We start from the raw sequence: 26,544 nt of genomic DNA, 5'->3' as shown, positions 1-26,544 counted from the left end.
GGGCACTCCAATTGCCAGCTACGTTGATGTAAGAATTTTCTATGAGGTCTAAATACGATATTTAGTGCTCATTACTAAGAATTTATACCATGTTCAGACTGTGATGCCTTTGGTCCTGAAAGAACTATCATCATCAGAGGCGACTAACAGAAGGAATGCCGCATTTTGTGTTGGGGAGCTTTGCAAAAATGGTGGGGAGCCAACCTTGAAGTATCCTTTCCAAGAACAATACCCTTTTTGTTTGGATGCAAGATAATTTGATCCTTTTGGAAAATTTTCAGTTTGAAATTGCCTCTAGCTATTTGGACAGTATATTTTCTGTTAGGGCATAAAATTGGTCTGATTTTATCCGAAATCTGATTGATCCGAATTCAGCAGGTTTGGACCCTTAGAATCCAAATAAAAATATGGGTCGAATATGGGTTGATGTCCCTTGACCTGGGTCGGATCCAGGTTGGATACAGAACCGTCCCTAGATCCCCCTGGATCTGAATCATATACTGCTTTGAAAATTATATTTTTATGCATTTCAAAATATCTTTTTTCTACTTCTTTAACATAACATGAATTCTTATAAAATAAAAGAATTATGAATGGTAAAATTGAATAATATAGCAATTAGACAAGAAATTTAGCAATAGAATGTTAAACGGTCCAGAATTATCCAACCCGATCTACCCGAATCAAGTAATTCGGTTGGGTCAGATCTGGATTTAGTTAAGCAAAATGATTCGGATATGGTTTTAGCTAGTTGGATCCGAATCCGGTTATAAAATTTGGATATGGATATACTCTGATCCGGCCCAACCAACCCATTTTAAGCCCTATTTTCTGTGAAGTCTCCCTTTTTCTCTTTCTCTTTTCTCTGTTTGGTGGGGAGTGGGGGATTTGTTTTTGGTTAAAATTCTTGAAACATGAGGATTTCTAAAAGAATTTTTTTACCAAAATTTCTGTTTGTTGGGTCAACCGTCTTCTTATTTATATTTTCTTGGTACTTTTTCCCTACATCTAGACCAGATACTATGGTGAAGTCCTGCGTGGGCTTTACCCATTGTTTGGAGAATCTGAGCCAGACGATGCTGTAAGAGATAATGCTGCTGGTGCAGTTGCTAGGATGATTATGGTGCAACCCGACTCTATCCCATTGAACCAGGTTAGTCTTCTAATAATCTTCTTCTATTGTTTGTTTCTAATACCGATCCTAACAAGGGTTACCAAATTCGTTGTTGAGGTACCGATCCGGTTTGAACCGAACCAGTTTGCGGTACAATTCACTCTGGGTTCGTGAAATGCAGCGAGCCAAACGATTTTCCTTATTTTGCTTTAATTTTTTTCACCCTCTCCACATGTTGATAATAGTTAGATATCCCCCTAAATTTTCAAATTAATTACGGGCCCTTGGTCTTTGTTAGTAAATTGATAAAAAATGATTAAATACCCTTATCTTCAACCTGTAAATTTAAAAAAAAAAAGTTGATTTTTTCTTCCAAAAATCTGCGATCTTCCATCTCTTTTTCACCCTACTCATCACTTCAATCTTCAAATGCCCTCATCTCTGTCTACCCCTCCGAAACGGGTTCAATGCAAACCCAAATTCAATCTGAGGGAACCCACGAATCAGGTAACATGTATCCTAACCAATTTACCAATGAGTTTGGCTATTTTTGTTCTTCTTATTTTTCAGGTCCTCCCTGTTTTCCTCAAAGTTCTGCCTCTGAAAGAAGATCATGAGGAATCAATGGCTGTCTATTGCTGCATTTGTAATCTAGTATTATCATCTAATCCACAGGTATTGTGTAATTTTACTGAATCTTTCTGTGTCCTAATTGGTATCTTGAAGATCACTATTTTGGCTGGTTTTTGCTTAATTTTTTTTCTAAAATCCATGCAGATCTTGTCTCTGGTACCAGAGTTGGTCAATCTTTTTGCTCAGGTTGCAGTATCTCCTGCTGAGACTACTGAAACTAAGGCTATAGTGGGCAGGGCATTCTCTTATCTGATTTCTCTTTACGGTCATCAAATGCAACCCATCTTGAGTAGTCTTTCACCTGCACATGCGAATGCGTTGGCAGCATTTGCACCCAAAAGTTGATAACTAATTGAGGCAGCAAAGCAAACAACCTTTCTCTTTACAGCTTCCAGTGTATTGGTTTTATTAAATACTTTGCGATTAAAAATAGTTGAAGATCATAGTCCACAAGGTATATATATACATACTGTCTTTGGGAATTGAATCTCTTCAAATTTCACCATTTGCATTGTTATAATAATGCTGCATTTCCTGGTCCTTGCAGGTTTATCCATCGGCCCTTATTGTTGTCCTCATTTTTCAGTGTGGATACAGCATGCAATATTGTGTGTTTGTTCCACATTTTTATTTTTCTTTCTGTTTAATTATCTAGATTATTTTTATTCTTGTAAGCTTGTTTTTGTGTTCCCATTGTTTTATTTGTCGGTCAATGTAGAGAGAATCATTTGGTTTGTGTGAGGATTTTTGAAGATTGCAGCGGTCTGTTTGATCCTTCATTAGATCAATAAAAGGGGATACCTTCTTAGCCATCCATTCATGTGTCATATATGAACTATTCATTTTGTGATTTTGATTACATTGAGATTGGTAATATATTTTTATTTTATGAAATGGGATTGATGATTTGTTTATGCTAAACATCGGTTTCTTGTATGTTTAAATCTAAGGCCTTGTTTTTTTAATTTTTATACCGAAGTGCTTAAATGAAATCTCTTTAATGAGGATTGTGCTTGATATGTTGATTAGTCGGTGAAAGGTGTTTTGGATATATATATATATATATATATATGGGAAATGTTCAGCAACAAACATTTTGGCAAAACATTTTTCAAAACATGGGTTAGAGGTTTTGGAATGGGCTGATTTTTGGTGAGGATGATCTCTACGGTGAGGAGATCATCATCACCAAAAATCAGCTCATTCCAAAACTTCTAACCCCATCAAAAATGGTTTACAAAAAATGGACGGTCCATGATTTTTCAACTTGTAAACTGGGGCTAGAAGTCTTGGAATGGGCTGATTTTTGGTGAGGATGAGGATGATTTCCTCACCGTAGAGATCATTCTCACCAAAAATCAGCCCATTCCAAAACCTCTAACCCATGTTTTGAAAAATGTTTTGCCAAAATGTTTGTTGATGAACATTTCCCTATATATATTTGTGAACTTATTGGTATTATATCGGGGTCGAAAATGTTTTGAACGTTTGGAGATTTTGGAAGGTGAGGAGGCAAAAGGTGGTGGAAGTCCACATTGTTCACAGAATTGACCTAATTTTTTTCTACTGGAAAAACGGTCTTGTTTTAATTTATGCTGGAGTCTGAGGTCATTACAGAGTTTTAATCTTTCTGAATGGATGAAACAAATGATTTGTCCATATGTGAGGTCTAGATATAGAATGTTTCCATTGTTTAGATATCTAATTTTATTTCTTACTCTTTCTGCAAAATCTTACTCTTCAATTCTAAGATGAAGTAAATATGGCAACCACCATACATAAGTCTAGACCTAAACCAGCCTAATTATTACAAAAGACCAAATCCAATAGATACAGGATATGAAGAAAGAAGCATGATGACACAATCAACTTATGATATATATATATATATATATTTTCTAGAAGTATGTTACGTTCCTATCTTGTAGTTGAATAAAATTAGGGATTTAGTAAATAATATCCTCTTTAATAGGATTTTGAGTTTGATTAGGATTGTAAAGTAGTTTTATTTTCTAATCTTATCTTTTGGGGGAGTATGCTATAAATAAGGGTATAGGGATTTAGGTTAGGGGAGAAGAGAAGAAATCCTTTAGTAGGAGGCTTTTGCCGATGTAATGAGGTTCAACACCCTCAAAATGGTCATATTAATAAAATAATTATTAGATATTTATTTATTTATTTATTTTAGTTTACAGGTTCATAACAAATAATATCAAAATATTTTCTTGGACTAAAGGTTGTGGGTTCTATGGAGGACGAGAATGTAGTCAAAGTCAAAAGATGGAGGAAAATCTTTTAGAAGTGGTTATTAGGAGGAAGACCCCCTTGAAGCGGTCATCTTTATTTTCGCTACCAGTTGAGGACTATATTGAATTCATGTAACGATTAAAAAATAGTAAGGACTTGAACAATTGATTGTAATCAATGCAAGATTTGAAGATCCTATAATAAATTTTCAAGTTAACCTTGAAGGCAAGGGTTCTTCAAAGGGTGGTGGAATGTTAGGATCCCTATCTAGTAGTTGAATAAAATTATGGACTCAGTATATAATATCCTATTTAACAGGATTTTGTGTCTATTAGGATTCTATGGGAGATTTATCTTTTAATCTTATATTTTAGGCAAGTAGGCTATAAATTAAGGTTTAGGGGTGAAGAGAAGAAATATCTGGAAGAAATCTTATAGGAGGCTTTGACCCTTGGAAGACGTAAAAAGATGTACTGAGGTTCAACCCTCAAAGCAGTCATATTAATAAAATAATTATTAGATTTTTATTTTTTATTTATTTTAATTTATAGGTTCCTGAGAAACTTTAAGAAGCTGAGGCATTTGGTAAAATCAACTAAAAAGCATTTTTCAGGGATCTCGAGTGAATACTTGATAAGAAAAGTAGACTTCAAATAATTTTGGGATAAATTCTTAAATAATTATTTAAGTTTTTAGTATTTCCAATCGCAAGTTACATATATTTCGGAATTTTTCATTTTATAACTTGTTACTTATAACCTTTTGATGTCTGGCATTTACAATTTTGCCACTAATTTTTTTTTTTTTTTGAAAAGCAATTGTCTCATGTGCATGTTTAACCATACCATAATGGTTGATGTCATATGTTATTTGCATTGAAAATCATTCGATTTTCTAGAGATACTCATCAGATTTTAAATTTAAAAGAAAATCAAATAAAGATCTATTAGGGCATCTTAATCATTGATTTAATATGTAAAAGATTTGATCTAACGATCTACAACGTTATGTCAACATTAATTCAAAAACATTTAACCAACAATTAGGTGGTAGTAGGAGGAGATGGTTTGTACTCTCTTTATTCTCTTTCTTCTTTTTAGGATATTTTCATTCTTTTTTTCTTCTTCATCTTTATTCTCTTTCTTCTTCATCTTCATTTATGCAACTAAGAAGAAATCATTTATCAAACTATTTTTTTTGCTGATAGGAAGCCTTGATTGTTTGATTAGAGAGAAATTAATATTGTTTATTCCAAAGGAAAAAGGTGATATGAGATATCACATTGTGATGGATTTGTTGAAATGTGGGAAAAAAAATATAATTATCTGTAAACATTTATTTGTGATGAACGGTGTTTTTTCTTGTTTCCTTATAATTTAATTTTACTATATTTTACTGAATGACATTTGAAATAGTTGTTTGTATTGGTATTATGTATGGTTTGTTGATGTAATGCATGGTACAATGCATGCTCATCGAAATTGTATTAAGAAAACTTGCTAAAGGAAAATATTACGAGTCTATCAACGTCTTTATAAGATTTTATCAACATTTAGAGCATTTCAGTCAATGTTGCTTCACATGTTTGTCAACCTACTTCTGCATATTTGTAATCTTATTGTAAATTTTATTGTAATCATTTTAACTTAAAACAAAAATATAATTTCAAAATTAAAATATGTTTTGCAACAAAAGATCAATATAACAGTACATCAAAATATTGATATTGTGTATGATTTGTTGAATTAATGCATAATTATATAAGAAAAACTTTCTAAAAGAGGATATTACAAATTTGCAACGTCTTTATTAACCTTTGTCAATTTTGAAATATTTTTGTTAATATATCTACATAGTTTGTTAATCTTATTCCGTAAATTTGTAATATCATGGTAATTTGATTATGATCATCTTAATTTAAGATAAAATATTATTTAAAGAATTAAAATATGTTTCTAGTAAAAAATTAACATGACACTATGTCAACAAATGGTCAATTGTTTTTAAAAGAACATAAAGTACTTGTCAACAAATATTTGTGCCTTTGTCAACTATTAGTAAATTGTTGACAACTTATTATTTTGTGTGACAATTGAAAATTTTAATCGGACGAGCTAGTAGTGCTTCATGAGATTACAAAAAGTAACGAAAGAATTATCTTGGCAATATCACTTGTTATATCGAGTAAAATAGGAAGTAATAATCGGACGAGGTAGTAGTGCTTCATTAGACTTGCGACTGCTACAAAATCTATGATTATGATTCATGCATTTGCAATACGAGCATAATTTCTTTTGTACTGGAACACCTTTAAATTGTTTCCTTATCTTTTTAGGATGACCTGGCATTACCTTCTCCATTGGAGGAGTTATTCTTTTGGCGGTCTCACTTATTAATTATTATTCATTCCCTCTTGTTGGCACCCATATGTCCTATAAGTATCTTGATACCACCAAATAATATTTGTCACAGTAGTTGTAGACATTGAGTTTGTGATAATTGATGTATTTCACTGCATGCTCATACGGTATTCCCATTGTTTGGAACTAATTACACGTGCAAATATGATTTTCCAAAGTTATCGGATCGTGGTGTAGTGGACTTCGATCTTAGGAAAGGTTTAGAGAAGATGGAGTGGTTTGGAGCAATTTGGATGTCTCTCTTAATCTCAACATATGAAGTTATGCCCCATTGAGTCAACTTATTTTTCATATTCTTTTTAATTTCTTTATACCGCTTAAAGTGATTCTAATAATTATTACGAATTTTTTCAACGAGGGAAGTAATCGGTAATTCTCTTCCAACAAGTATCATCTTATTTCAACTTATGTGGTTCGTATAAATGACATCAAACCTTTTATCGGGTTTTGGATTTTTGTGGAAGTCATTATTCTCCCATATTGAATTTCGGTGAGAACATTTGCAGTTTATTAGAATTTCGATTTGATTTCTTTATCACCACCTAGAATGTTGCTCTCTATGTGGAAAACACAATAAGTATGAATTGCGTTAGGAAGAATGCAAGGTATAGCATATGGAATGTCAATGTGGCATCCCGCCAAATGCTAACACAAATCCAAAAGACACCTCGAAGCACTAGGTGGCACCTCGAAATTTCGGCATGGCCTCCTCTGTATATGTTAGCGTTCAACGGAACACAAAACCTGATAATCCAAAATGTAACAAATCCTACATAGAAAGGCAAACACGAGATAGAGAGAGAGAGAGAGAGAGAGAGAGAGAGAGAGAGAGAGAGAGAGAGAGAGAGAGGAAGACAAAATATATCTAACACGTAAGAAGATTAGAGTGCGGAAGCTTAACAATATACAGGATTACAAAAATACTCACTCTAACATGAACCTAAGGCTTAACCCCAAATTCTATATATATCCTGGACGAAACTGATCATTAAAGAGTAAAGCCCTAGTGCTCACCCAACAATACTCTGGTTGTCGATCTGACCGACCAAGTACTCTTCACTAGTCGACTCCACGCCTGCCTTGGTAACTGCAAGTTCTGAGACAAAAAAAAAATAGGAAGGAAAGGGTGAGTAATAATAGTTATCCAGTAAGTCCACAACCAATTTATACTAATAATCGTTCCTAAACATGATCGAGTAAGCATGCTGAATAGTTTAACACATGCAGGGTTTTGTAAAAGAAAATATGATTAACTGGTACATATAGCCAGGGATGAGTAGTTAAACATTTTAAAAGTTCATATAAAATCAATCATCAGTACTCCTTATACATTTCTAATTTTATATAAATATAAATAATAACATTAGAACAACAGACATGCTTTTTAATTTATAATTCAAAATAAAATAACAAGTACATAATACATATGGTGGAGCATTAGAATCAGAGAGTCGGGATTCACGACTGGATAGTTCCCAGTCGGGACATGATATTCCTCAATAACATCGTAGTTCCTGATTTTGTACTGGTCGTTATTTACCACTCTTGCTGGACCATTTATTCGGCTTAGGCTGGCTGTTTGACGAGACCGTAAGTAATGAGTCTCTTTTCGATGTGTCAGAACGTTTGACTACTATTAGATTGTTAGTGATCACTGACTAATCATCTTCGACTATGCTTCTTAGGCATGCATGTGATTCCCAAAATAAACACTCCATTCATATATGACCACCTTTACAATACACGTTTACTGGTAAAGATAGAAAGGAATGGACTCAGATTCTAGTTGTGATTCCACTCTCATACGCATCTCATACCACATATGAGCTTGGTGGTCCCTACCGTACATCCTAGGATAGTACACTACTCCGGATGATATGATACACTATCTTATCCCTTCAGGCATTTACAGACTCTTTAACAGTTCACAAAATAACTACGTATATATATATATATCATTTTTATTTAAAAAAAAGAGAAATTAACAAAACAAGGTTGAGAATGGATATCCAATTTCCTACTATGCAACTTGTAGACACCCCAATTTGAACGGTCCCATATTCAAAAGGGCAAAAAAAAAAAAATAGATTTTTCAATAAAAATTGCCAACGGGCCTCAAAAGCCCAAATTAATCGAAATATGGCATTTTGATCGAATTAAGGCCCTTAAGACCCCCTAAGGGTCTAGGGGGTCCACCAAAAGGACTCAGCCTACCTTACGCTTTTCCAATATTCACCGCTCCGCTTCCAAAACTAAAAACGCCAAATTTTCGATAAAGTTCACCAACGGGCCTAAAAAGCCCGATTTGCTAACACGTGGCATTTTGATTAATTCAATAAATTCAAAAATCTCAAAAAAATTAATAAATTAAAAAATGTGAGACTTGGGATGCCTGCCCCTCTCTACTACCACCGCTCCGCCTTCAAATCCGCAAATACCCTAGGCCCACAAGCCCTCAACACTTTCCTAAATCAATTTCTCACCTTACCCCTAACCTAAAATCAATCCCTCATCATCTAAAATCTAAAACCAACCTATACCCTCAAAACCCATCTCAAAATAACCCCCAACCAATTCCTAAAACCCAAAACTATTTCATAACCCAAGCCCAAAACACTCCAAAGCCCCTAAGCCAAATCCATATCCAATTCATATCCAACCCACAACCCTAATCCACAAACCACTACCCACATCAACCAATCACCATATTGATAATCAAATATGACACATGTTATCACCCCATCTCACCTCCCTCATCCAACTACCTACCCCATTAATTTTCTTTAAACCTCATCTACCCACACATCAACCATCACCTTTTCTCTCAAATCAAACACATCTACCCACACCCCTAACCTATACCTCCCCTAATCTACCCACATCAACCCATCACTTTTTCTCTAAAAAAATCTAATCTACCCATACCCCTAACCTATACCTCCTCCTAATCTACCCTCATCATTCCTTACAAAACCCACATCTACAATCTAAACCTACACCCATCCTCTCAAGTCAAACACTCAACCTCTTCCATCAACCCATCTCAACCCTTCATCTCCACCCCTTTTGACATATGACATCATCTCCCACACCCTCCCAAAATATCATCAACCACCTTATTACACAACCCTTCTTTTAATTAAAATCACATCCCCTCAACTCACTTCACCAATTAATTACTCTCTTACACAATCCCATCCTCTCAACCACTCTCATTTATTTTATTCCATCTAATACACAACCCAAATGGATTGAAAGATCCAATCCATTTGGGTTGTAAAACAACCCATTTACCTTTCTTACACAAATGCCCTTCAATCATCTCTAATTTATCCCCATCTTTCTCTTAAACCCCACACCATTTTACTACTTCTCTTCATTTCACTCCATTATATCCCTAAAAAAAACCCCTTCAACATCTATAAATACCCTCCTCCTCTTCCCAAAAAATCCCCCAACTTTCACTACAAAAATTCTCCCCAACTCTCACTACTAACAACTATCACCATTCTCACTAAGAAAAATCTTTCCAATTCTCTCTCACTAATCCTCCCCAAGTCTCACACAAAAAAATCACATACTACACTCATCTCTCTCATCATCTCTTCTTTACTCCTTCAACCATATAAGAGTTGTATTTTCATAAAATACTAAGGACTCAAGAAGACTCAAAGAAGAAGAAGAAAGAAGATACAAGGTGGGTGCAACAAAAATAACTCCCTTCTCTTCTACACCCTCTCCTCCTCCCTCTTCTATCATCCCCCTTCTCTTCACTTTATTCAAATGGATTTGAGATGAATGGACCTCAAGGAAAATGATCCATTAGGATCATCTCTTTCAATGAGATGATCCTATGATCGAGCCGAAAGTAAATCCCTACTTAGGGTACAAATACACACACGTGGCACTTTGTTTTTATTTTTGTATTTTCAATTGAAATGACCGAGTTGAGTTGAGATTACCACTATTTAGTGGGGAAAAAAGGGTGCTTAACACCTTCCCTTTTCTCCAACCGAGCCGCCTACCCCGAATCTCAAGATTTGATTCGTACCTTATCCATTGAGAGTCATTAAACGCCAAAATGTCATTTTTTCAAAAAATGCACATCGGGTGACCATTGAAACCCACTTACAATATGAGTGGTGGCGAATCCTAACCTTAGTAGATGTGGCCATCGTAATGACAAAATCACGTGTCTACAGCTTGGCGACTCCACTGGGGAATAAAGGTTCTACCCTCGTGTCAACTCGGTCATTTTGAAAAAAAAAATTCAAAAAATTCTTATTTGCAAGCTAACATTATTTGTTGTATTTGTTGTTTAGGTTGGTTTCTTTTGCTTTATTTACTCTCTTAGGTTAAAAAAAAAAATCAATTTTTACTTTATTTATCTGATTATATGACTTTTAAGCATGCATATCATTAAAAAAATGAAAATGTTTTTTTTTTTTGGCCCAAGCCAAAAAATAGAGGTAATGTGCCTCAAAATGGGTATAAAAAAATAAAAAAAATAAAAAAAATAAAAAAAAAGTCATTTTTCTTTTTTTTTGCCGAATGGATAGTCAAACTTAAACTGATTGTAACTTTCTCATCCGATCTCCGATTAACTATTAGTGCATATCGATTTGAGGTAGAACAAAATTTTCTTCCAAATGTGACAAAGTCAGCAATATTTTGTCAAGTCAGAATCGATTTTTGACCTCGTTTACTATCGTTTACGCTAGTATTTCTGTTTGAAGCCTCGTCGGGATACAAAATGGGTAGGAAAAAAGAGCATAAGAAAAAATTTTTGGCCCAAGCCAAAAACCAGAGGCAATGTGCCTCAAAATGAGCACAAAAAAAAATAATAATAAAAATTAATTAAAAAAAAATTTAATTTAATTTTTTTTTGCTTAGCTTGTTCCTTACATCAGTCTTGGAAACTTTCCTCTTGGAATTTATTTTTGTTTCAAGCTTTAAAGCTTCAAAAGATCAAACGGATTATTTTAAAAAAAAACTCAAGGCGTACCGCTCGCCACTATTTGATTGATCAAAATGAAAATTCAAAGCGATCATCGATTGGACCATAAAAAATATAAAAATAAAAAGAGAAGTCCTTTTGTTATTAGCTCATTCGTTAAAAAAAATTGAAAAAAAAATGATGAAAAAAAAAATCGATTGGTTGATGCGTAACCATGAATGTGCTACCCTTGTGGACTGATTATCTAAAAGGCCATGGTCTCTATAGGTATATTTTAATGTGCCTACATGATTGTAATGTGGATGTAATAGATTTGGTAGTCTATGAGCTATGTGGTATCCATGTAGAAATGGTTTGACCTGGCCAACGGGTCCACTCATCTGGAAAATGTCCCGGGCACACCCTATCCTATTTGCACACACCATTAGCACGTTTACTTTACTGAATTGCACGCTTGCATGTCCCTAATAGCCAACGTGGCACTAGTGCGTGGCTCGGTCTCCTCAGAGATGCGACGTCATTCATGAAAACCACAACTCCAATCACGTACTGTAAGGTATATAAAACTGGGGCATCAATACCGTTTGATCGGGTGATTCTGAAAGGTATATTGATACACACATGTTAGAGTGACCTGAGCCTTTGTCCTATTGTAAGCCGCACGGTCACATGTCTCGATTACCAACGTAGTACTAGTACGTGGTCGGTTCCCTCGCGGGATGCGAAAACCATTTATGAAAACTACAACTCTTGACTCGTACCCGTAGGTATATAAAAGATAATCCAAGTACATCAATTGCACTTCTTGGTCAAAACCAGTGTTTAAGCGAGATCCTGCCCTACTGTACGAGGGGGATAGACTACGTCTATTCTAGACGAGAGGTATTTAAGTGGGCCCTTGCTCAGCATCGTGCGCCACCTCTCAACTGAGGATCAAACTGGTTGTTTTTGACTTCAGAGAAGTGGGTTGAAGTTTTAGATTATCACCTATACGGTATATCAAATCAAGTCACCACGTACCGTTTGATTGAGTATGCTTGAGAGGTATATAGGTGTGCTTGGGCAAGGGTGGCCAAATAAAAATGCATTGCACGTAGTAAGCTTAGAGTCTAGAAACCTTCCCTCTAGGTCACGACTCGAACTTATCGTGGGTGTTCCCGAGTTGTTCATTGAATGGAACCTGATGATTGATGTATATGAATGATGTGAATGATGAGATCAGAGTTTATGATTGTCCTCAAGGATTAAAAATTTTGTTTTCAGAAATTAAGATGGGTGCACCGACCCAATAAATAATCCATTTCTTGCAAAAATTTAATAATGACCCAGTCCATCTCGATCCAACAATTATGATAGGCCCTCATTTAAATCAAAATGGAAATCAAATTTTCAAAGGAGAAAAGTGATTTACAAAAGGAAAATATTTTTCAAAAAGTATATTTTCCAAAAGAAGTGTTCTCTAGAAAAAAATATTTTCAAAAAAAAAAGAAAAAAGAAAAAAAAAGAAAAAAAAAGAAAAGTGTTTTCAAGAAAGTGTTTTCCATAAGAACAAAATTTTTCAAAAGAAAAGTAATTTTACATGGACCTTGGAAATGTACTGAACTATTCTTTTGTGTCAACTCAGGATGCTGGCTGCAGGCAATAACCCAATCGACTAATTGGTCAAAACAACCATCACGGGGATGCACACCGTAGAGAAATTCAACTTTGAAAAATTCATGTTGAGATGCGCCCTGTACTTCCACGAGGTTGAGATAGATTAGAATCTTTTGAACGCTATGGCTAAACGTTGGAACCCTTATCTTCACATCTTCCACATTGGACATATGCACTTGTGTCCTACTCATGAAGACTATTATGGCATCATGGGGATATCTACTTCAGGTCCTCTAGTCAGGCCTTCATTGAAAACAGGATATTCTGGTGACCTCGCCACAGGCCTAAACATTTCAAAAGAAGAAGCCAAGACCTTAGTCCGCAACGGGAGATTGGATTTAGTACCCTTATTGAGTCCATACCACTCCCGCTGTCATCCCATCAATGTAAAACTAGAAGCTTGGAGAGCCACTAGAGACTATCGATTGTGTTTAGGAATCTTAGCCCAATACATACTGGCCTCCAAAAGTGAGGGCCAAACTATTCTTGAATCTTTCATAGACATAGCTTCCCAGCTCTCTAGAAAAGTCAATCCTGTACCTCTTATTCTAGCTGAAACCTTCTCAGGTTTGGATGTCATAAAAAATGGTGAGGGAAGGGATTTCAAAAGAAGTCCTCACCTACTTTATATGTGACTTTGCGATCGTCTTAAAATTGTGGACATTCCTTCAACCCTCGAGTATAGGCTAGAGTACTTTTTCAAGAAAAACATGTTAGTGCGTCACAACTTAGTTAAGGCTTGGAGCAAATGGTTGGATTCTCGCCTTACTCGTCATATTGGTTTGAGATGCCCTTGGTGGATGACGGACTACCCTGTTTTAGGTACCAAAGGATCCTATTATGTCCGTTTGATTGGACTGGAGGAGACATCATTTTACCAACCTACCTTGATCCCAGAACAGTACGGAGTACCTATAGAGTTTTTGTTACCTCAACACAAACAATTCTTTTCTCCCGAATCATTGACTGAAAAGTTAGTGCATCTCATTGAGAAAGGCTTGGAACAAGCGCACCTTAGGGTATCCAGATGGACCAGCAGAGTTCAAGGAGCTAGTCGTTAGAACCAAGCCTAATTGTCCTAGCAATCCTGATGACGATCAAAACAAATCCAAGCGTCCATGTAAAAAAATCTAAGTCAGAGTTATTTGAAAGTTGTTATTCAATGAAAATCCTATTTGTCAAACAATTTTCAATAGTTCAATAAAATTTCTTTTAGTTTCTTTGTGGATAATCATTGTATAAATGAATTGTTTAATAGGTTGGTGTACAAAATTCAAAATGAAATTTCTTTTTCAAAATGTTTTACCGACTTTGTGTCGATGCCAGTCGCGTGCTGATGAAATTTCTTTTTCAAAATGTTTTACCGACTCCGTGTCGATGCCAGCTCCGTGCTGATGTAATCATTTTTAATTTTACCGACTCCGTGTCGATGCCAACTCCGTGCTGATGAAATCTTCTTTAAATTTTATCGACTCCGTGTCGATGCCAGCTCCGTGCTGATGAAATCTTTTTAATTTTACCGAATCCGTGTCGATGCCAGCTTCGACTGATGTAATTCTTTTTCAAAATATTTTACCGACTCCGTGTCGATGTCAACCCGTGCTGATGAAATTCCCTTTTCAAAGTATTTTTACCAACTCCGTGTTGATGCTAGCTCTGTGCTGATGTAATCGCTTTTTATTTTACTGACTTCGTGTCGATGCCAGCTCTGGCTGATGTAATTCTTTTTCAAAATCTTTTTTTACCGGCTCCGTGTCGATGCCAGCTCTGTGCTGATGAAATCTTTTTAATTTTACCGACTCAGTGTCGATGCCAGCTCCGGCTGATGTAATTCTTTTTTCAAAATGTTTTGCTAGTCCCGTGTTGATGCCAACTTCACGTTAATATCGGCTCCGAGCCGAAGAACTCTTTTCTTTAAGACTCGTTTACTTTAAAATAAATAACTTTAGCCGACCTAATAAAATGTCATGCATTTTTCTTTTTGTAAACAAGATAGTAATGCTTGATCTTCTGTACCCAAAGGTGGCCAAACGAAAGAAATATAAGCAACCAGAGGAACCTCCGTATTTTCTCAGATTTTCCACCGTTATCATGAGTTCTTCGGAACCAGCACAACCCCCAGTAGTTGAAACGTCAGGTATTGATCCACTAATAACAGCACTATTGAAAATAATTGAGAGGCAAGAAAAAATGGTAAGTGTCGTGTTAGCCAACGTCAACATCATGCAAGCCCAAACAAACAACAACATGCGTCCGGATCAAATCAGGATCTACCCGAACAACCTCCACAGGGACCACAGACCACCATGCCTCCTGCAGTACCTGAATACCAGGGGCCCCCGCTCTATATTCCATAGAATCGACCATTCCCTGTGGTCATTCCTAATGACGAATGCGAGTATAGGGCCACAGAGGCCAATAGTGCCACAGATGAAAAATTGGCTCAGCAAATCGAGTCTCTGCCGGAAGAAATGAGGAGGATGAAGGGCATCAACACTATGAGTGGAACTCGGTTCAAGGACCTCTATTTTTATCCCAATGCTCAATTACCGGCCAAGTTCAAATGTCCAGAATTTGGAAAATACAATGGGGTAGGGTGTCCGCTGTCACATCTAAAGTTGTACTGTGGGTCTATGTGCCAATATGGTGAGGACGACAGGCTGTTGGTACAATTATTCCAAAGAAGTTTGACAGGGCCGGCCCTCAAGTGGTTCTCCGGATTGGACCATACACTCATCAAGAATTGGTAGGACCTAGCTGAGATGTTCTGGCACAACTATCGGTTCAATACGGATGTGGAACTGGATCGAAACGACATGGTTAAGATGGTGAGAAAACAGAGGGAAACAGTAAAAGAGTATGCCTAGAGATGGCGGGAGTCTGCTTCACAAGTGATGCCTGCAATGACTAAACAAGAGATGAACACCACGTTCATCTCAACACTAGGGCATGCGTTTTATACTCATCTGGTTGGACACACTACAGGCACCTTCTCAAATTTAATTCAAGTGGTAGACCGGGTCGAGGATGGGATTCGAACTGGTCTAATATTTGATTTTACAGCCTTGAGTGCAGTAGCAGGGACATTGGCACAGAGAAAGTTAGTGCCTTTTGTCAAAAAGAAAGAAGAAACTCAAATCAATAATGTACAACCCAGCCAACTTCTTTTCATTCAAGCACCAGTTCAGAGGCCGCAGGCATCACAAGTCCCTTGGGCGCCAGTACCTCGAGCTGCTTGGGTTCCAGCACCGCAGAATCCCTTTCAGACAGTTCCTCCGCAAGCACAACCAGCACCACGGTATGGGCAAAATCAACAAGCACATCCCAACAGGGTAAACAGAGTGTTCACCAGATTGCCTATGACGCGGACAGAATTACTTCCGCTCTTGCTTAGGGGAGAGTACCTCATGAAACGACCACCAAATCCAGAGGTTGCAAAAGGACCAGGGTATAACCCCAGCTTATTTTGTGAATTTCATATGGGTGCACCGGGGCACTCTACTGATCAGTGCTGGTAACTCAAGCACCAGGTGCAAAATTTGATAGATAAAAAAACACTCATACTGGATGGACCAGCAAATCCCACTCAGTAGCAGAACATCAACCGAAACTCCCTACCTACTCACAATGGAGAGGGGAGTGGGCACAGGGTAAATGTTGTCTATGGAGAACTCGACTTCAATCCCTCAGATTTAATAGCGCCTATCGGAGCAAAAATTAGGGTTCACTTAACAAAGGAATCAAAAGTACCTGTGGTTAACACAGTCAATCACCACACAACAAACTCATCCCAAAATTCACTACCACCTCTCAGATTGTCTGACCTCACCATCCATCCCACTCATCAAACTCACAATACTGCTACTCGACTGCCTCTCATTATACCATATGCATCGCAAGGTTCTCAATATATGACTCGACCACCCTTTCATATACCTTACACTCCACGACCACCACTAGTCATTCCTTACACTTCACCAGTCCCTCAAGCAGTTTCTCCCATCACCACAACAGCCAAAATACAACCACCAGCCCTCATTCTCAATGTGAAACCCGATCTACCTCCCATGACCATACGCTCACCTAAACCATTTCCCTATAGCTCCAATCAGGCAGTTCCCTGGAGCTATGAGACCACCATCACCACAACCTCAGGAGTTGAAACTATGAAGAAAGCGATGGTGGTTGATATCGATCATATGACAAGGGCAAGGCGATACAAAAAAATATCAAAAAAGGGGGTAAGCATCAGGGAAGAGACTGAAGAAAAAACAAAAGGCATGACAGATGAAGAGAAAAGAAAAGTAAAAGGAAAGGACAAAATAAGCGAGAGTGACCAGAAAGAAGATAAGGTGAAGGTGTCAGATAAGGAGGCTGCAAATTTCATTAAGCTCGTTCGCAAGAGTGAGCATAATACAGTGGACCAATTAAACAAACAGCCAGCTCAAATCAGTATTCTAGGTCTGATGCAAAAGTCAGAAGAACACTAAGAGGCATTATTGAGAGTTTTGGGAAAATCGTATGTACCTGCAACCACTTCGCCAGCACAGTTAGAGCAGATAGTTGGCCAGATAATGGCCCCCAATCCCATTATTTTCACTGAAAATGAATTTGTGCCGAAAGGAATGGGACACGTCGAGCCACTAAACATGATGGTCATATGCAAGGGCATGATGGTTGTCAGGGTGCTGATTGATAATGGCTCAGCGCTTAATGTTTGTTCGCTTGAGACCTTCCGGAAACTCAACGCTGATTGGTCACATGTAAAGCCAAACAACAAGGTTGTCCGAGGCTTCGACAATTCAAGAAGAGATTCCTTGGGAGAAGTGGATTTACCGATCACAATAGGTCCTTGCACCTTTGAAGTGACATTTGAGGTCATGGAGATACCGATAACCTTCAATTTATTACTGGGCAGGCCATGGATCCATATAGCAGGGGCTGTACCGTCTTCGTTGCACCAAATAGTCAAATTCATTATGGGGCAGAGAATGATATCGGTGCTGGCAAAAAATCTTATCCCAGCTGGGAGAGCTCCAGATATGCCATTCATGGACATTGAGATGACGAAGGATAAAGCGATGTACCACTATTATCAATTCGCTGCTGTCAATCATATTGAGAAGGGGAAAGAGAAGGTAAGGGGCAAAGCTATCAAGAACAAATCTGATGATTGGTCGGGTTATGAAAAGGGCAGGTTACCGACCCAAGCAAGGGTTGGGACCAGGAGGAAAAGGGAGAGCTACACCGGTCGAAGCAAAAAAACACGATCCTTACTTTGGTCTGGGATTTAAGCTCACAAAAAGGGATATTACATAAATGAATGACAAGAAAAAAGAGCTTCGACTAGCAAGAAGACAAAACCGTGAACCGAATGTCTGGAATCTAGGTAGAGTTCCACATATCAGCGTTAGCTTCCAAAAATCACATATCAGCCCTGACAGCTTATCAGAACCACTACCAGCAAAAAAGTCAAAAACGGTAAATTTCAAACCTACGCACAGTTAAGAAGACTCAGTTGTTGAGTCCCAACCATCCTTCGTAGAAGGCATTGATGTTTTATTTAATGGGGATTTCGACGAAAGTCTATCAGGAAAAACTCAAGAGCCCACAAAAGAAGAAACAATTGGAGGTAAGGGAAAAGATTCACCTTTCCCCACTGGCATTAACTGGGCATCAATCGTCATCCCACCTAGCTTGGGAGGGACTATGCCCCAACTTGACAAAGATTAATCGGAGATCATGGTCATCTCTAAACCACTAACCAAATCACCCAACAAATCATTTTCGCATCTCATTCGCCCCCTCAAAGAAGGGGAAGTTCTGAACAATTGGGAGGAATTCCCATTGACCTTTGAGGCTGTTGAGGCCTAAAAAAAATGCCGTTAAACGAATCTAGTTTGTCCGAGGATCATAACGAGCCCTCGTCCTCGGGTAAAGACTGTTTGGAGGGCTCCTTATCTTTATTAATGAATTTCCATGATTGTTCTTCTTATTTCAGGTATTCGAAAAGTAACATAAAAATAAATATTCCTCAAAAATCAAAAAAATAAAAAATTTCTCAAAAGACAAAAAAATAAAAAAACTTTCAAAATTATAAAAAAATAGATATTTTTCAAAAGCCAAAAAAAGAATTTTCAAGGGATCTGTCTCAATCAAATGAGTATCCAGATAAAACAGAATTTGAAAGGGACGAGTATGATTTCGATCTTGAACTCGACTTTGACCTCATGGAGATCGAAGAAGAGTCTGAGGACGAATTGGAGTACCCGCCTAAAGAAATTAAAGACTTGGTAGAACGTCACGAGAAAAGGTGTTCAGCCAAGCATTGAGGTTACAGATTCAATCAATCTTGGTATTGAAGAGGACTCACGAATTGTCAAGATCGGAGCCTTATTAACGTCACAACAAAGAAAGAAATGATCAAACTCTTACAAAGTTATCAAGATGTCTTCGCATGGTCATACAAGGATATGCCTGGGTTAGACACAGATCTTGTTGTACACAAGCTACCAATTACGTCGGAAAGCAAGCCGATCAAGCATAAATTGAGAAGGCTAAAACCAGAATGGACCTTCAAGGTCAAGGACGAGGTTATGAAACAGTTCGAAGCCGGATTTCTTGCAGTCTTTACGTACCCTGAGTGGTTGGCTAATGTCGTCCCAGTACCTAAGAAAGATGGGAAGGTACGCATGTGTGTTGACTATCGGACCTGAACAAAGCCAGTCCTAAGGATGATTTCCCATTTTCACACATCGACACTCTAGTTGATAGTACAGCAAGGCACGACATGTTCTCGTTCATGGACGGCTTCTCAGGCTATAATCAGAATAAAAATGGCAGAAGAAGACTAGGAAAAGACTGTATTTATCACACCATGGGGTACTTTCCACTACAAAGTCATGCCATTCAGACTGAAGAATGCAGGGGCGACTTACCAATGGGCAATGACCGCACTATTTCACGATATGATTCACAAGGAAATAGAGGTCTACGTAGATGACATGATTGCTAAATCCGACATTAAAGAAGATCATCTGGTGAATCTAAAGAAGTTATTCGACAGGCTGAGGAAGTACAGTTTAAGGTTAAATCCTGCAAAATGTGTATTCGGGACAACATCGGGCAAACTACTGGATTTCATCGTCAACAGAAGAGGCATCGAGATAGATCCGACAAAAATCAAGTATATCCTCGAGATAAAAGCACCCGTTTCAGAGAGAGATGTTCGGGTATTCTTGGGGAGAATATAGTATATTAGTCGTTTCATTGCTCAGCTTACGCCTATCTGTGAGCCAGTCTTCAAGCTACTTAGGAAAGACACCGAAAAAGTGGAACGAAGACTGTCACGAAGCATTCGATAAGATCAAGTAATATCTGCTCAATCCACCAGTCCTAGTCCCTCCTACTCCAAGGCGACCCCTACTTATGTACATCTCAATGCAAGAAACGTCAATGGGGTGTGTACTGGGGCAACACGATGAATCAGTACGGAAGGAACATGCCATTTACTATCTCAGCAAGAAATTTATCGAGTATGAAGCAAAATATTCGACACTTAAGAAGACCTGATGTGCATTAGTCTGGGCATCTCAACGACTACGTCACTATTTGCTTAGTTACTCAACTATGCTTATTGCCAGAATGGACCCCCTGAAGTACCTTTTTGAGAAATCGACATTAACAGGTCGTACGGCGAAGTGGCAATTATTATTATATGAGTTTGACATCACCTATGTCACTCAGAAGGCCATCAAAGGGCAAGCCATCGTCGATCACCTCGCTGAGCATTCATTGCCTGATTACGAGCCATTAAAGACAAACTTTCCCGATGAAGCCATACTGATCACTGAGGTTGAAGACGATAATGAGGAGCCAGGCTGGAAAATGTACTTCGACGGAGCAGTCAATCAGAAAAGAAATGAAATAGGGGCAGTTCTGATCAAGCCAGATGGATCCCATGTGCCAATTGTAATCAGACTAAAATTTTAATGTTCCAACAATGAGGCTGAATACGAAGCATGCATAGCAGGGTTGAAGGTAGCACTAGATCTCGAGGTAGATGAGATTGATGTTTTCGGAGATTCAAGCTTAGTAGTCTATTAGACGACTGGAGAATGGAAGACCCGAGAGCAGAGAGTGGTCCCTTACCACGAGTATCTGGAAGAACTAAGCTCGCGCTTTGATAGGATTTCATTAACGTACATGCCGAGAGCTAAGAATCAGTTTGCAGATGCACTAGCTACACTTGCCTCTATGATTAACATTTCGGAAGACCTAATCATCGACCCTATTGAGATTGGAATTCAAGATGAGCCAGCGTATTGCTTACCCGTTGAAGTAGAAGAATTTGAAGAAAAGCCATGGTATTCTAACATCAAGGCATATCTTGAAGATCGAACGCTCCCCTCAGATGCAATGCCAAATGAAAGAAGGACCATTCAGAAGCTAGCAGGACAATTTTTCTTGAGCAACGGTATTCTGTACAAGAAGTCGCACCATGAGATCTTACTTAGGTGTGTGGCAGAAATAGAAGCGAAACAACTAATTGAGACTGTACATGGGGGAGTCTGTGGACCCCACATGAATGGTCATATGCTGGCTAAGAAAATCATGAGGATGGGATACTATTGGTTGACAATGGAGAGTGACTGCTATCAGCACGTCCGCAAATGTCATCTATGCCAGATTTATGCCAACAAGATCAACGTTCCACCTTCAGAACTACATAACATGACCACTCCTTGGCCTTTCTCGCTCTAGGGCATGGGCGTCATCGGTCAGATCTCGCCAAAAGCTGCTAATGGGCACCGTTTCATTCTAGTTGCCATCGACTACTTCACCAAATGGGTAGAAGCGACGTCCTATGCTAATGTCATAAAAAACAATGTCTTGAAGTTTGTCAAGAATAACATCTTCTGTCGGTATGGACTTCCCAGCGGATTGGTAACTGACAATGCTAAAAACTTCAAGAACAAGGACATGGTTAAGATGTGCAAAGACTTTCAAATCATTCATCACAACTCTGTACCTTATAGACCTAAGATGAACAGAGTAGTCGAGGCTGCCAACAAGAATATCAAGAAAATCATCGAGAAGATGGTAGTTACGTACAAAGACTGGCACGACATGTTGCCTTTTGCACTTCACGCCTATCGAACCTCGTTCAGAACTTCGACTGGGGCAACTCTGTATTCATTGGTTTATGGAATGGAAGCAGTTTTACCTGTAGAGGTCGAGATCCCTTCCCTCCGAATCTTGAGAGAAGCAGAGTTAGATGAAATTGAATGGATTCAAGCTCGATTCGACCAATTAAATCTGATAGACGAGAAACGTCTTGCAGCCATTTGCCATGGACAAATCTATCAACGATGAATAGCTCGTGCCTATAATAAGAAAGTCAAGCCTAGGGATTTCTCACCAGGAGACCTGGTCTTAAAGAAAATTTTACCAATCCAAGAAGACGCTAGGGGAAAGTTTCGACCAAACTACGAGGGACCATTCATTGTGCAGAAGGTAATGATAGGAGGAGCTCTGATTCTCAAAGAAATGGACGGACAAGTCTTCCCATAACCAATCAATGTTGACACTATCAAGAAATACTACGCCTAAAACTGATCCTGAGACGACGAAATGCCATCTTTGCTATTCTAAACCAACTATCAACCTTAGTCAACCCTTTTGAGTCATCACGTTCATTTCTTAATCTAAGACTGGGGTAAGTAAGAAAAAAAAAAGGATTGACAAAAGAAAAGAAGATCAAAGAAACAAAAAAAATAAAAAACAAAAGCATCGAAAAACTCCTGGCCCATATGAGGATAAACTTTGAACGACTAAAAAAATAAAAAAATCAAAAAGTCAAAAAAATTGGACACTTGATCTGAGCTCGACCCAAATATCCAGCCTAAACAAGTTCGAGAGATGCTGGGAGGAGACATAGATCACTTTTTCGAAACAAAAATAATCGAGCCCCATGTCTAAACCACTCTAGACAAAACTAGACCTTCCACTACCATAAGCCTAAGCCAACGTTTCATCCTACTTAAAGTCTTTTTTGATCAGGAAATTTTCTAAGGCAACATAACGACAGTAGCAGCACCAATGATCTTGCGACTTGGTCCGGACCTCAAAGTCTTGTTAGTCATTGAAAGACTCGAGAGGGGAATCCAGATCGGATATTCGAAAAAAAAGAGTACTCGAAGTGTAGAGTAGCCAATCTCGCAGCTCAACTTGAGTTATCGAACCATGAATAGTCGTTAGCAAATTCGAGAGGGGAATATAGATCGATTACTCAAGAAAGAGTGCCACTACAAGAGTAGAGTCGTCGATCTCGCAGTTCAACTTTAGTCACCAAGCCACAAAGACACAAAGACTCCGAGCATAATTGTAATGAAAAAAAAAATACAACATATACTGAAAGGGCATAGTGAAAATCTGAAAGGGGTCTACGAGTAAAAAAATCAGACTATGGCAAGATCAAAGCCACCAACACGATGAAAATCCCAAAAAGGACGTCGATGCGTAAAAATGTGGAAACCGGGTCTGATGAAAACCGTAATTAGCATCAGGGGCAATAAAGGTTAATGAAAAAAAAAAAACAACTCCTGGCCCGCAAGAGTATAAACTATGAACGGTAAAATCTCTTCAAAATCCCGAGACCCAAACAGATAATAGTCTTCTAATACCAGGGTACTGAGAATGACTCTAAAGGAATCAAAAGAGCAATTGACGTTTATATCCTCTGTAGTTGGCAAAAACACCAAGATCGTCGCAACCAAAGATTTTACAAACTCTGAATTTATCGTACTCATTTGATAAAGATATTTCATAAAATTTTAAAAAAGAAAAACTACTATTTTAACTGATGATGAAGATTCTAGGACTTATTCAAACTTCAAGTTTTCAAAGCATTAGATACACCGAGGCCAAGTAAGTACAAAATTTATGTTCTTTGCATTAATTTTTCAACATTTTTGCATACATTCAAATAATGAAAAGAAAATACAAAAAGAGTTAATACAACGCAGTCAATCAAACATCATGAAAAAAAGAGTCAAGGCATTTTTCCAAAGCACGGATCCGGGCAACCTCACTCATCATCACTTTTTCAGCGTCCGAAGCATCACGACTCACTAGACAAGACGCGAAGGCATCGAAGCAGGGACCCTAAGCAAGCCCCTCCTGAGATCTCTCTCCGGGCCTACTGAGGTAGATAAACCATTGATCATCGAACTAGCAGTTACAACAATGGAAGAGTTTATAAGAATGACCTAACTAGGGAAACCCTTATGGATGCGTGGCCTTGGCGATGCTTATGAGATTCTAAGTGAAGATGAGTACATGCAAACATTCCCGAGGGGAATTGGGCTAAAACCATTTGGATTGAAATCAGAAGCTTCTCGAGAAACGGCCGTTGTTATCATGAATCACATTAACCTTGTTGAGATCCTTATGGATGTAAATCAGTAGTCCACCATATTTTCTAACATTGTTTCAAGAGCAATGACTCTCGAGGTCGTATTAACAGGCGTAGCAGAAAATTACAATGGAGCCCTTCAAGTGATGATAGCAGAATTTCAAGTCCCTTCACCTCTGGTTCTGACTTGAGAAAATTTCTTTGTAAGGTATTGTAAACAACATGCCGAGGGGATTTGGATGGTGGTCGATGTTTCCTTGGATCATTTTTGTCCTAGCCCGATTCGAGATGTCGAAGAAGGCCATCAGGGTGTTTAATCCATGAAATGCCAAATGGTCACTCCAAGGTCATATTGGTTGGACATGTAGAAGTGGATGACAAAGCAGTTCACAGTACATATAGAACACTAGTTAACTCTGACCTTGGATTGGGAACAAAGTGATGGGTTGCTACCTTAGATTGACAGTGCGATTGCCTTGCAAGTATTATGATTAGTAACATGCCAGCTAGAGATATTGGTGTGATAAATGAATCAAGAAGGGCGAAAAGGTATGTTGATATTGCAGGAGAGTAGTACCGATGCAATAGGCTCGTTCGCAGCTTATACTCCTGTTGATACTGTTGCAATAAACGTGTTCTAAATGGAGGTGACCCAGACTATATAGCCCTTCTACCTTCAGGTTTTGTTATACTCCCCGATGGGCTAACAGTAAATAGAGGTAGAATTATTGAAGTTGGGTCTGGTAGATCTCTATTGACTGTCGCATTCCAGATCTTGGTCGACTCGGTTCCAACTGCAAACTCTCTCTTGGATTTGTGGCGATTGCTAACAACCTCAGTGCGTGCACCGTTGAAAGGATCAAAGGTATGAAGGGACAATGCATGAATTTAGAGGGTTAGCTTATGATAGAAACAGAGCAAGATCAACAAAAGAAGGCAATGAAAAAAAAAACATCAAAAAATAAAAAAAAATAAAAAAAATTAAAAGAATTTCAAAAACCTTTCTAGTTGCACTCAACTCTGATTTGTCAAAACACGATCGGAGAAATAGGCGGATTTCAAAACTCATCAAATTTTCATCAAATCAAAGATCTCACACGAGCTCTACGCCATCGAGATCAATGAATTAATAAGGCAAAACTCTATTAGACCCCGTGATTGAGGCGCCATTTTTCACAAAATTCATCAATTTAATCTGAAATTCGAAGTCGTGTTTTACAAAATTCTCTTGCCCGTGCAAATAAGGATTTAGTCTATTCTTTGTAGGTAATTCCTTCAAAGAAGGGTAGTTGTAGACACCCCAATTTGAACGGGCCCATACTCGAAAGGGCCCAAAAAAATAGATTTTTCAATAAAAATTGCCAACGGGCCTCAAAAGCCCAAATCAATTGAAATATGGCATTTTGATCGAATCAAGGCTCTTAAGACCCGCTAAGGGTCTAGGGGGTCCACCAAAAGGACTCGGCCAACCTTACGCTTTCCAAATATTCACCGCTCCGCTTCCAAAATAAAAAACGCCAAATTTTCGATAAAGTTCACCAACGGGCCTAAAAAGCCCGATTTGCCAACATGTGGCATTTTGATTAATTTAATAAATTCAAAAATCTCAAAAAAATTAATAAATTAAAAAAATGTGAGACTTGGGATGCCTACCCCTTCTCTACTACCACCGCTCCGCCTCCGAATCCGCAAATACCCTAGGCTCACAAGCCCTCAACACTTTCATAAATCAATTTCTCACCTTACCCCTAACCTAAAATCAATCCCACATCACCTAAAATCTAAAACCAACCTATACCCTCAAAACCCATCTCAAAATAACCCCCAACCAATTCCTAAAATCCAAAATCATTTCATAACCCAAGCCAAAACACTCCAAAGCCCCTAAGCCCAAATCCATATCCAACCCACAACCCTAACCCATAAATCACTACCAATATCAACCAATCACCATATTGATAATCAAATATGACACATGTCATCACCCCATCTCACCTCTCTCATCCAACTAGCTATCCATTAATTTTCTTTAAACCTTATCTACCCACACATCAAACACATCTACCCACACCCCTAACCTATACCTACCCTAATCTACCCA

General features: G+C 38.1%; 1 protein-coding gene across 1 annotated transcript; it reads left to right on the top strand.

Annotated features, from left to right (window-relative positions):
• Positions 1-6: 6 nt before the first annotated feature.
• Positions 7-2,668, top strand: LOC147409913 (ARM repeat superfamily protein). The gene is made up of 6 exons (XM_086432080.1): positions 7-28; positions 98-210; positions 1,018-1,153; positions 1,685-1,789; positions 1,892-2,201; positions 2,295-2,668. The coding sequence occupies exons 2-5, from the start codon at positions 104-106 to the stop codon at positions 2,090-2,092; spliced, it is 549 nt and encodes a 182-aa protein (XP_086288206.1). The 5' UTR covers positions 7-28; positions 98-103; the 3' UTR covers positions 2,093-2,201; positions 2,295-2,668.
• Positions 2,669-26,544: the final 23,876 nt, after the last annotated feature.

The sequence above is a fragment of the Akebia trifoliata genome, chromosome 2, assembly GCF_017979445.1.
Source record: "Akebia trifoliata isolate Shusen 1 chromosome 2, ASM1797944v1, whole genome shotgun sequence".
In the NCBI taxonomy this organism is placed as follows: Eukaryota; Viridiplantae; Streptophyta; class Magnoliopsida; order Ranunculales; family Lardizabalaceae; genus Akebia; species Akebia trifoliata.
Note: the sequence above shows the minus strand (reverse complement) of the source record. Positions and strands in the feature narration are given on the sequence as shown.